Source organism: Rhopalosiphum padi, chromosome 1 (assembly GCF_020882245.1).
Source record: "Rhopalosiphum padi isolate XX-2018 chromosome 1, ASM2088224v1, whole genome shotgun sequence".
Lineage (NCBI taxonomy): Eukaryota > Metazoa > Arthropoda > Insecta > Hemiptera > Aphididae > Rhopalosiphum > Rhopalosiphum padi.
Window position 1 is genome coordinate 11,860,294 of NC_083597.1, and position 14,105 is coordinate 11,874,398.

The 14,105-nt window shown below is 24.1% G+C and overlaps 1 protein-coding gene across 1 annotated transcript in view; it reads right to left on the minus strand.

Moving 5' to 3' along the window:
• Positions 1–3,793: 3,793 nt before the first annotated feature.
• Positions 3,794–14,105, minus strand: part of LOC132917292 (probable G-protein coupled receptor CG31760) — a 99,636-nt gene continuing 89,324 nt past the window's right edge. The window contains exons 10-13 of the mRNA XM_060977968.1: positions 12,999–13,137; positions 11,165–11,270; positions 9,803–9,988; positions 3,794–5,111 (exon numbers count right to left, since the gene is read on the minus strand). Coding sequence (XP_060833951.1) covers positions 4,830–5,111; positions 9,803–9,988; positions 11,165–11,270; positions 12,999–13,137 — 713 coding nt within the window. The 3' untranslated portion in view covers positions 3,794–4,829. The remainder of the gene's footprint in view (positions 5,112–9,802; positions 9,989–11,164; positions 11,271–12,998; positions 13,138–14,105) is intronic.

The following is a 14,105-nucleotide window of genomic DNA, read 5'->3' on the forward strand; positions in this document are numbered from 1 at the left end:
AATCTTTCAAAAATATGTAATTGAATATATTTTTTTTAATTTTTCAGAAATTTTAATATTTATATACATACATTTATCTTTTGTACCTATTTTATAAATCATATTATAACTTTTCTTTTTTGAATCGTATGTAATATTAACTTATTTTTATTTCCATATTGTTGATTTTTACATTTACTTAAATATTAATATTCTCTATAAATTATTAGTTTAAAGCAAAATATTTGTATTATACTAAAGAAATTAAATTAATTGATATTATTATTTAATTCATTTTTACATGCATGTGTAACCGAGCAAATAAACTGTTGTAACAACAAATAATAATTGTATATGTCTTTTAAGTACAGGAATATTCATTAATTTAATATATATTTAAATTATATTTAATAAAATATATTTATATTGAACAACTATTATTTTAAAATCATAACTTAAAATATTATGCGATAATAACAACCATAAATTCCTCTACTATTACTCTAAGTAAAATTTATATTGGCAGCAAATTCTCAAAAAAACCATTGAAAATAACAATACACTCAACATGCCTCCAAAAAAACATTAGATATTGATAATTCAGTGCAGTTATCTTCAATAATCGTTTAAAAAGGTGGCACTTAGCTTATCAAAAATTGGATGAAATATTCTCATCTCTATAACAAAAACATTACAAACATAAGAACTCTTAAATATGGTTCAAATATTTTATCCTATCTGGAATAGAGGCTTCTTATAGAAAAATCAATTTTTACCTTTTTCTCTATACCTTATACATCTCAAATAATTTCTAGCTCATCGCATATTTGTAAGTATGTTGTAATGAAAATGTATCAAAAGTCCATCACATAAAAACAAGTGTACCATAAGGTAGTATCCTTGCTCCTACTCTTTATAATATTTTCACTTTACTGTTGATATCCTCCATTCTATCAATACTAATTTAGCCACCTTTTCTGACGAATGACGATACAGGTGTTATTGCCTCTAATCTAGATAATATAGGCATTAAACCTAACAACACAAATCCTCATGATCATCTATTAAAATACAGCATTAATTTAAACTTAACTCCAATGTCCATACACAAACACACACACACACACACAGTCACCCTAACTCGTTAATTTGTAATATTATCTCTGCTTCTATTCTTGACAATCCACCTTGTCGTCTTAAAATTAACTGGTAATGTGACCTACTACTTTAATTTATTTTGGCAAATACAAATAGCAGAAAATATATTTAAATAAATAAAAAAAACTCAACATCATGGAGTAGTGTCGATTGAATCTAACTAATATCATGCTTGCTAACGCGCCTATTGCGAATTATTATTATTCAATCTTCTTATAGTTTTATGTATATAAATTGTAACTTTTCTATAATTTCTTAAACAATTATAATAAAAAAAAAAAACTTAACATTTATAATATTAAATATTCATATTATGAAAAATTCCATTTAATATTTTAAGAATTTAAATACTTGTATCAAATTTATAACTGTAGATGTATACTTATATGTATTTAAAAATGATTCTCTTAAATGTCTTATTATATCAATCTCATGTAATCCATTTGAAATCTAATTGTAAGACAATGATTAAAAAAAAATCTCTATTACAGTTGTTATAAATTATTATCTTACATAAATATTTAATCTGTTATTGTATTTGAATTATAATAAAATATAGCAAAATAACAACAATCATAATATAGTATAATATTAAAATATAAATGAATAATTGTAAATCTTACTAGCATCTTGTTGTTTTTAAATTGAAATTTCATTAATAGTATCATATTTTTAAATTTAAATAACAAATAATTAAATTTCTAACATTCTATTTATGTGATATGATAAAGATAATTAAATACGAAAAATAAAACTATATACATTTCTACTCTTAGCAAATAATCTTAACGATAAGTTTCATAATGTTGTCCAATGTTAGCCACAAAAAAATTATTAAAAATATTGCGGGCATAAAATAACGCATTTTTATATTTTTCATTATAGCAATAAGGATAAGCATTTATTTATTTGTATTTACTTTTTTTTTCGTGTAAAAAAAATCACTATTAAAGTTCAAAATTAATTTTGAATAACTTATGTTAAAATAATAATATGAATTATGATATATAATGAAAACCTAGGTAATTATAAATAATTATGTTGCTAATACAATGATACACTATGCAATATTGTAAAAATAACAATACTATACAATAATTAAATATATCACAGATAAAAATGTGGATCAATCATAATAATACAAACAAAATTGAATATACTCTATTATAATTTTTAATAATAATCATAAGTTATTGACTTATAAATTTGTTTGGTGGATTTTGAACTATGAAACGGTGTTAAGAGTCATTATCATGTGTATTACAAAAAATAATATTGACGAGATTAATATTTATAAAAAGAATATTATAAATTACATAATTTCAACCTTATGTTCTATGACTAAATATTACTAAAAAATTATTTTAAGTATTGAATTTTTTTATGCAATACACCGTTCTATCATAATTAAAGTGTAACGTACAGTAAATGCATCAAAAAAAAAAATATAAATAATTGTAAAAACAACACTGTTTTACCCTGATTCGAGCTTATTTTATAAATAAAATATTATTATTCCTAATGATCATTTATTAGGTTAAATAATAATTATTTATGGTTAATGATATTACATATTATAAAATACACTCAAAATAGTTATGTGGCCAGTAAAGAAATTACAATTTGATTAAAATTATATTTTATTAAAAATCGATTTTTATAGAAAATTAACGAAATCCACACAGTTTTCCATTACTTTGTGAATGGTGAATAATATTAAATTTAGTATCCTTACGCTTATGAAATAATATACCGTAGCATTTTTCTGAGTATTAACAACATTATAGATTGATTGGGATTTCCTTTTTTTCAATGTGGTTGTCCCAAAATATTCAACTTTTAAAAGATGGATTTTATGAGTTCATGACTTTAAGGAATATAAATATAATATACATGTAAGGGACTGTGTCTCGGAGTCCGCTCAACCAAACTAAATTGAATGTAGACTAACTGATATTATTTTATACATTTTTTGAAATCTTAAATAAATTGTATATACTATTAAGTACGCACTTGTGAAATTAAATTGGGTATTCACGTTTTCTTGTAGTATAATATGTATATAAATTATGTATAGGCGTACCGGAAAAGCTATTATTTTGCACATATAATATAAACTTTAAAGCAACTTTTGACATTTGAAGGAAACTACGTAAACGTGTATAGTGTTATACAATCTGTAATTAATATACATACGTCTCAATGTACATAGTATCCGGTTTTAAATTTTACACATAACTACAGCAAGTTTGTACAATCGAGTTCCAACAATATGTAGTACAAATAATTACCCAGATAATAAGGACGCTGAAACAATTCCACCATTTTACTTATGAAGTTATTTATTACAATTTATTTTAACCTAAAAAACAATAAATTGGTGTCTTATAAAATTTTTATGAATTAATTAGAACAGAATACATTATTACAAAACGTAAAAATATTCACAAAATGATTAAATATTTTTTTCAGTATAATATATTTACATTGTATCATAATTTAAGGTGAAATCTACAATATTTGCGTCTACCAATGAATTGAGATATATTTGTTTATTTATACTTTAGTTATTGAACACCCTTTTTTATTTTATTTATGTAACCTATGTCAAAACATTTTTTCAAAATTTAATTTTCATAAATAAAACAAGACTACAGTTGTTATGTTGTTAAAATATTATTCAAACACTATGATTGTATACACTATATACCACAGTACATTTTTCTAAAATACAATTAGAAAAAATAAAATTATGCAGGTAGAGACTTAAAAATCGTATTGTTGGGTATACACAATGTCGGTTATAGTGTTATTAGTTAAGTAACTTAACTAAAGTTAGATAACTGACGCCGTCGTTGATAATCCAATAAAGGTATACGTCTAGATAATCTTTTTACAGTTTTAAATTCAGTGCATTTCAATATAATTAACTTAAAGAACTAACTTATCTTAATCTAAATTAAATAGACAGAGGTTTTGAATAAGGGTGTCCGGTATTCATATTTGTTCTATTTAAATAACCCAAACTAAAGATTTTATATTTAAATTGAGCCATGTATTTATTTTATATTAATTTAAACAATAAGATAAATCACCTTTCGTCAACATTTTTAATTTTAAATTAAGTTTTTATAACGAAAAAAATAACTAGTTGCATTTTTGATAATGAAGTGATGTGAGCGTTCTACGATTCCATTTTGCGTAACAAAGGTATACTATGTATAACAGTGAACAACGTTATCTATAATTAAAACCGAATTAAATCAAATACAAAAATGTTTGTGTATATATTATTAATGCACATACAAATGTTGAAAATAGTATTTTATTCAGATCAAAGATCGAAAATAACAAATCTCGCCATATTTTCTTGAAATACATATTTAAAGATTCATTGATTTGAAAACTATAATTTCTGATAATATTTTTAGGCACGCTGACGTTAAAAAATGCATACAATAACATTATAACATTATAACAATATATTAGTATTTTTATACAACGTATTCAAAATAGGCTTTAAACTAATCGACGATAGCTCGTGTGCAACGCGAACGGTTATATTTAATTATTTTGTTGAATGTTTAACCATATATTTTAAGGTTATCAAAATGCTCTGCTGAAGTCGAAGTCACGAACAACTGATTGGTAGAATAATCATAGTAGATGTAAAATTATAATGCACATGCACATCACACCGTCACTTCCTTCATATATGGTTTCTTGCCATTTTGATTGACGACCAATGATTTTTGGCTACCACTAACTGGATGACTACAACCAAGGTGGTGGTTGGTGAACGCGTAACCACTGACAACTGCAGACGATGGTTTTTTTTCAATATTGGTCGACCAGACAACGCGTTTGCTCACCTCTTGCATAGCCGATATCTTTTCGGCCAAATGCCGATTACCAAGCCTCAAGTTTTTGTCCTTGAGCGCATCTAGCTGCCTGAAGAGTTGAGCAAATTCTTCCTGTAACACAAACCAAACGTGTTAAAAAAATAAGTTATTTATAAATTGTCTATTAATATTAATTCACGTAAAGTACTTATAAAGGCTGTCTAACATGTTGGTGAGTTTGATTAGTTATTCTAATGAAAACGATTATTAATGTAAAAGAAATATATACAAGAGGTATGTATGACGTACACATTATTTGACAGTATATTATACCAATTATACCAAATTTGGATACCGAGTTTAATATTATGCACAAGTATGGATAAGTATTAATAGGAACACTATGATCACACTTATCATTATTTAAATTAAGTCCAAAACTATTATACATTTGGCTATTTAACGCTTGTATATAAAATTATTTATTTTAACACTTAATTTATCAATAATTTTTAATAATTAATTAATAACCATTTTATAATAACAATAATTACTAATTATATCTAGTTTTATTCTATTATTATTATTATTATTACTATTATTCATTAAAATAATGCAATAGAAATAAACTTTATTATTCAATTTTTCTTTTCATTTTCACCGACAATGGTTATAATCATTTATTTTTGATAGATTTTAAGATGCCTTCGTTATGTTTCAATGTAGATGATATATACGAAATATAAAAATAGTATGTTTTAATTTTTAAAGCTATTTTTATAATAGAATTTACGAGTATATAATATAAGTTAAGTTATAACAAAACTATATTATATATAGTTATCCAAAAATTGTATTTCAGAAAATAAGTGTATTATAATTGATTTCCCTCGAGATTGCAACATAATTAAAATAAACTGTAGCTAAGCAACTATATCTCTATATTATTATATAATAAATATGAGACATTTTATTTAATCATGATAATTTCCATTAAAGAACGATCACGAGAAATTATGTAATGTTTTAAAATAGACAGACATATTGCGGCTACTCCAAGAATTAGCATTTTTTTTTTAGTATTGTTAAACAGGTACACGTTATTCAAATTTAAGAGATATAATAATACATTAATTTACTTCATAGTACTAAATCAGTCATAACAATAATAATAATAATAATAAAAAAAAAAATTAAAATTAAAAAACGTGCATTTAAAATAACTATGTGCTCACTATAGACAAAACATTGATAAAGAAACGTTCCTTTTATATAATATTATAATATACTGTATACATTTTTCAAATATATACACTTTTGGGGCTTTGCATAACATACAGATATCCATTATTTATGGACACAAAATGCATCTAGAGACAACCCGAAAAATAAATCGAAATTGCAAATATATCAAGATTTCCAACTTTTCGATTACATTGTAATACTAAATGATAAATATTTTTCTCGGCGTATCGAAGGTTTATAAATATGAATATCAAACAAAATACTTCAGAAAAGCGTGTATTTTCTTATATTAGGTATGTTGTTTAAATAAAATTCAATGTCACGTCACTGAACAAAACACATTGTTTACAACGTAGTTTTTATATTTTATTAAACCTTTCTTTTTTTATTTATTTTTTTTTTAAATATTTTGAGTACGTATTACATTTTATTTGTTTTATTATTTAACTAAACTATTAATACAGTTAAAATATAAATTAAAATCATATTTACAGTTATAAATATATTATAAACCTATAAAATGTTTAAAACATAATTATTTTGTTACAACTTACAAGGAAAAATAATAAGATTTTTACATTTATAAACTCTTAGCGCCGTACAATTAGCGTAGAAACGTGTTGGTATATTGCTAGCCAGTTGATTACAATCTGGGGAATTAACTCCTACTAAACAAAGATGCCGCTCTAAATGATCATTAGAACTGAAAGACGTGTAACTTGGTATGCAAATTGCATAACTTTCATAATATTATAAGAAAATGACACTTCACAACTTCACACAAACAGCAGGTCGAGTCTAAAACATATATGCAACTATATCCTGTATCCTACTAATAGCCTAATAATACGATTAAATAAAGTGGGATTAATTTCAAAGTTGTCTGTGTTCGATTGTTGGGCGCCTCTGATATTGTTATAATATTATATACATCGTATATGTGTGAATGTATTATGCTCGTATAGTATGTTTAAATGTTATTAATTAAAAAATGCATAGACAGTCTTCATGACATGCTGGGTACATTTTGCATATTATTATAGAGCTTAGGCTTGTCAAACAGTTTATACCATGCATTTTTTTATTAGGAAAGTTGTTCGTAAAATAGCGAAGAGTACTGATTTCGTGCATAATGATATATACAATACCAATTGTATAATGGTATTATTATTATTATTATACAACATAATTAGTCTTCTAAAAGATTAATAATATATAAAATATTTTACTATCGTAATATTTGTGCGGTTAGACTTAATGTGTTGGTTACTCCTGTATAATTTTAAAAACGATTCTAACTACTCGACCACTGTCTTACTACAGTGGTAATACAATATTTTTGTAGAAATATAGCAAACGTCAACTTACTAAAACTTTTTAATACTTTAGGTAACATCTAACCTGTCATTTTTAAAGATGTGATGTACCTATCGTGTTTTTTTTTATACATAAAATTGTGTTAGCGTTTTTGGTTGAAAATGACGGCCGCGGTCCACCAATTAACGTCAAAAAAAATTCTTGGAATTGACTTAGGTTTTAAGAATTATATTTATACGAATGAGTTGTCTCGATTAATATCATACTATTTACGATTATTGTATAAAATCTATAGATATTTTGATAAAGCACACGAGTTAAAATATCTATGGTATATACTTATTTATACACACATAATATATATATATAAAAAAAAACACAAAATTCATCCCCTAAAGAAGTTAAAAAGTATAATAAGGAATTAAAATGAAAAACATTATTTCTTGGATAGATATATTTTTTTAAAACTTACCACACATACTCTGTAATAGTCATTAAAATGTTATATAATTTTAGACCTGTATCTTACATTCGGTCAAATTATTCAAATAACTGTTAAAAATATGTTAAGTTTACATTTAACGGAGATTAAGACAGAATAAATCTTCTGGCATTATATAATTTGTCACAGGCAACAGCGTGCGGTATCAGGCAGTCTTTATATATAAATATAATTCTTTTGTCCGTGTTTATGTCACTAGAGTCCTACTAAACGGCTAAACTAAATTTAATGAATTTTTTGTATGTATTTGAGTGGGTTCTTGGTTAGTAAAGATTTAAGATTGGACCCTTTGTGTACCATTGCAGTCGGACCCTAGAAAATTTTGACATGGGTATGTCTCGAATAACATAATTTATGTGAATTTTAGATGCCAATGATCTTAGAATATATTTATCCGATCTTCATTAAAGTTTTTTTAAATAAAGAAACATATTACAGAGCGGGGTTTGAGCATAGTTTTTTTGACTCAACTCTCGTCCTCAGAATATTGAACGATAAAATATTTAAATATCATTGGTGTTATCTGTCCAGGGAAATTAAATTTAAATTTATACAAACAATTTTAGAAATTTATATTAGCGAAGTCGGTCTTAATACAACTAACTTTATATTGTATTAACCAACACTGTTTTAGTTAATTTTGAAATAATGATTATAAAAAAGTATTTAAAAAATTAACGATTTTCCAATGAACTGATTGATACATTAAACCGAATACACCAAATGGTGTAAAATCGTGCGCCCATTATATGCCCATTTCGGATTCTATAAGTTAATTAACAATCAAATTATTAATTTTTAATATAACCAACAAATACGCACATAAAGGTATAAAAATAACGCCGTGTATTCTGTAAAGGATGAGTATAAATAATGAATCAAACAAAGTTAAAACCGCACAAGATGCGTAATTTTAATGGGCAATGAAGTGCACGAAAAATGTAAATCAGAAAACTAAAAACATTATTTATTATCCATATGCATTACGTTTAATGTTAGCATTATGAGCAACCAGATTTAACACAGTTGTATTTTGTACTGGCAAAAGACACAGGAAAGCTAATGTATATGTATGCATTATGACATTGGTTTCCGACCTTTTTAATCCTACGCCCCTCCCCCCTGTACATTTTCAAAAATCTCGCCCCCTCCCCTTTAAATTAGAGTTTAGGCAATTTTTTTTATTTTGTTAAAAATATACAATTATTAACTTTTATTATTTTCATCAATTTCAAAATGTATTATAAATCAACTTACTAAGTTATAATATTAAGTATAAGAAAAAAAATATTGAATATAAAAACAAAAATATTAATATTCCCCCCAGTTGGAAATCACTATATTATGACAAAGATTAAAATAATATATTTTTTAGATTTTGTGGTTGGAATTCCTTTTGTTTTATTATTTTTTTTTAAATATTAAAAATTTTCTTATTCTAAACTTTAAATTTCATTACACGTCATAATATGATTTAAATAATTTGTAGTAGTTTTAATTAGTAGAATTATTTAAGATTTATTAATAAAATATTTTTCTATATTTTATAGGTTAGGTACCGTTGAGTATATAATATAATATAATATTCTTAAAAAATGAATCATCAAAAAATGTATTGTTTTGGGTACAATAATAATCCAATTATTTTTGTTTACTTCAGATATGTTCCTTTGTAAGTCATATTTAAACCATTAAAACTTCACACTATAATACAAATATTGTTGTTTATGTTTCTTAGAAATATAGATAGAAAACTCACTTGCGCGTCTGTTTCCGTTAACACAAAGTCGGTACTAGACTCTTCTAAGCCACAAAATGTCGAGTTATTAGCTTTGTTTGAATTTCTAGTCTGTTTACTAAACATTCTACTACCACCAGTCACTTTAATGCTCTTTATATGTCCGTCTTCATCATTTGCTTCTTCGCCTCTCATCACTAAGTATGCCTATAATATAATATATAAATGAATTTCAAATAATCTTACTAAAACAAAAAATAAAACAAAATTTGATACATTTTATTTAAGACACAAATAAGCTTACAAACACATGCAAATATTAATATTACAATTTTGATCAAATTACACTATTTTATATAATATACTAGAAGAAACAAAATATGAATCAGTTATGTTTATCTGACATAATTAATTAGATATTTTAAACATAACGTTAAATTCTTGTATGAACTAATTCATTGTATAGATATACGTTTTCTTATATACAAATCAAATACTTCAAATTATTGATAGGCGAATTTAATTTTAAAAATAAAATAAATTATGAATTTTTTGAATACGAGTTTTTATATAATCATACTAAATAAATGTCCAATTTTATATTCCGAACGTAGCGACGACTTTAATTATTTTACATTGATGTATGTTTTTTTTTTGTATACACAATAAAAAGTAAAAAAAAAATGATACGATTTTCAACATTAAGTTTGGATAAATAGTATATACTCAATCAAAAACAACCTAAAATATATAAAATCTTTTAAAGTTGTTTTAAATTTTTTTATAAATATTTTAAGTTCAAGTTTGGATGAAATTTATTATTTAAGCAAAGAATAACGATTTTCGTAATTTTTATGTTATCCATAAGTTTTTTTCGTAGTGATTTCAAAACTTTTATGCATGTAACTATATATAGATTAGACACAGCATGACATTTTAAAACATGTATTATTATGCTATAATCTACTTATAATTTACACCATATAACTAAATATAGTAAAATAAATTACTATAATAATTAATAGCGATTTTATTTTTCGTATATGATATTAATTGAAATATATCAATTATATTATGTTAATAAGAATACAAACCGTCTCCCCTCATAATCAATTTTAGTATGCTATGATTTAATATATGCATTACTGTAACCTATTCAATGTCGAGATACACTTGACTCCCACTGATTGTTGTACCTACTACAACAGTAGAGTGGTTACTTACTTTACCCCATTTTTAATTTTCTTTTATATTCTGTAGAATTATTCAATTTTAACTAGTTATGGCCTATTATTTCTTTCATTAATTAACATTTTTTCGTGGTATTTATGCTCTTGATTTTACCTTCTACAGTATGTTTTGGTTTCAGTTGAAGTTACTCACCTTACTAGCGAATATAAATCCTAGTAAAGTTGTGACTGTGAGTTGAGTGTGACAGAAGAAAATGATATACTGCAAGTCAGGGTTAGCCGGCGACTGTAGAAAAAACCTATATTAAACAAGAATTATTCTCCAGATTAGAAAGTACCTATATATTGGAATGTTTATAGTTTATCGTTTAAAATTTTTCTACATTTATTTCAAACATTATCCCTTTTTAAACGCTGAAATTTCAAATTCGTATGATTTTTACTTTATATACTATCTTATACATCTATCTAAATTATAAAATTGATGAATATTTTATTCAACAGGTAGGTATTTAAAGTAAATAAAAAAGGTGAAAACAGAAAATGTAAGTAATTTAATTTAAAGACATGTAAAAACTAATATATCTATTTATGATAAAAAAAGAAGATGAAAAAGAACTGTTTTTTACAATGTATGCCGGATGTTTTAGTGCAACCCTGCAAATATGGTTTATTCGTCATTCGTGTGAAGTAATATGTTAATATCTGATTATCATGTTGTGTTCCTGTAACCATGTTAGGTTCATTTGGTATTATATGATGTATAGTACACCATAAACTCATTACTCATATGTCATTTAAATTGAGATTTATCAATATGAATGCATCTCTCATATTATAATTCTTAATTCAGACATACAAACTATAACATTTCGTAAAATATTATAATTGGATTTTTAATAGTTTGTTTAATATAATCTTGTTTTTGCTGAAGCTTTAGTAGCTTAACTAATTGGTAATCCAAATCCCCAAAATAACACTGTAGTTGCTACATATAAATTTCACAAAGGCCGTCACAGATGAGTCGGTATGTCAATAATTATTTATAACGTATCGCAATTTTACAAAATAGTATGTGTACTCATACAATGAAAAATAATATAATGATTGGAAAATATATATACTTAATATATATGTGGAACTAATGGTATCAGTGGTATAATAAATAATTATTATTTAATTTCTGTATATTCAAAAAGTTAGTTATTCAAAATACACAGAACTACTCTTTGACCGCCATTTGGACTTCCGATTAAAGAGACCGTTTGCTCTTTTCTAATATCAAATATTTTATTTTATTTCATACTGTAATATAATATAGGTAATATATTATTGTACCAAATCAGCCAAATATTAAAATAAATATTATTATATGAACCGTTATCTTCACTTCTTATGTCTGTATTTTATGGTCTATTATAATATCTCATTTAATATTTCTATTACCATATAAGATCCACTTTTCTCTCCATGTTCTGATTTACTTAGGTATAACTATTTTGTATAATATAATATATACCATTACTAAAGCTCAAAATCTTTCTGTCGTCTTATATTGAATTATACTTAATATGCTTATTTATTTATCCCATAATACGATAACACGTTGCAATGCACCGTATAAAAAAAAATGAATACTATTCAACATTTATTGTTCACAAATAAATTTCAAGAAATCATATTTTAGAAAATGTTTGACTATTTAGTTGACGTTAGTCCATCAAAAATATTTAAATGTTTATGATTCAACATTATGTTTTTTTTAGTTTTATTTCGACTAAATTAATAACATTTTTATTTTAATCACTGAAAATCTTTTTACTTTAATAATAATTTACATTTAAAATAAAATTTATGAACATATTTTTTTCCTTAAAAATATATACTGTGATTATACATAAATATTTCCCGATTATAATAATGAAACTAAACCATCATAGATTTATAATAATATATTTTTGATTCTCAACACATCTAAATCCTTGAATAAAATTTAAATTTGTATGTAATAAAATTATTTAACTTACATTGATACATTAAGGAAGACTGAGAGAATAAATTCATTGTAGATTGCCATTGACATGAATCGACTCTCGTTGAATTCTGATGGTGCTTTTCGTACAACAATACAAAGACGGATACCCCAAACTAGAAATAATACTTCCACTAAAAAAAAGAGAAAAATATAATTATATTATCAGGTACTTAACTTGTATTTTTCTTTGTGTATTTCATATATGATATAGCTTTCAAGATTAGTAAACAATATTAAATTTTCAACTTTGAGGGAGGATGATTTCTAGTTGAAAATTGTATCTAAGTGATAATTTAGTACGTTTAAAAAATGGCCAATAAATAATAAAACTCATTTGAAAATAATAGGAACATTAAATATGTAAAACAGATTTTGACAAAATCAATTGTATGTCTTTTTGCCGTAATTCTTAAAAAAAAAATACGTTGTAATTGAAATTATTACCATATATTTAAAAAAATTATTTTCTTCGAATAATACATTTTCATTTATTTATAAAACCGATATTTATCATTTAACTGTTTTTATGTAAAAATTATTTATCATTGAAATTAATATTAACACTCGATGACAGTTTATATTCATTAGAAACATACAAATTAATAATAATAATAATAATTTATTCAATCGAACAAAAATACATTACAATGTAATAAATAATAATATTTAATAAAATTTAAACAAATGATGGGATCTTCTCAAAAGCCAATGACTGTGCAAGAGGAGTGAGTTCAACAAGGTATAATAATTAGGTACGTAATTTTACTTTACTAATAATTTGATTTAACAGATCAACTTGAGTAATATATTATTAATAAACGTATTAAAATAAGGTATTAATATACTTTTTATATTATATAGAAATAGTTTTGAAGTTATTGACATTTAAATAATGGCTATAACAATATTTAATAATTATGTACTTAGGGCATTGTTAGCCAAAAACTGTTCTCATATTAGGAACAATAACATAAGACTTAGATTTAATTCAGGTAGAATATTTATAACTTGGAATCACAGTGTCATCCTTGACATCATACATAAGTATACAAACATTTTTATAACACAAGGATTTTAATTTTAGAATATTTAAATCTTT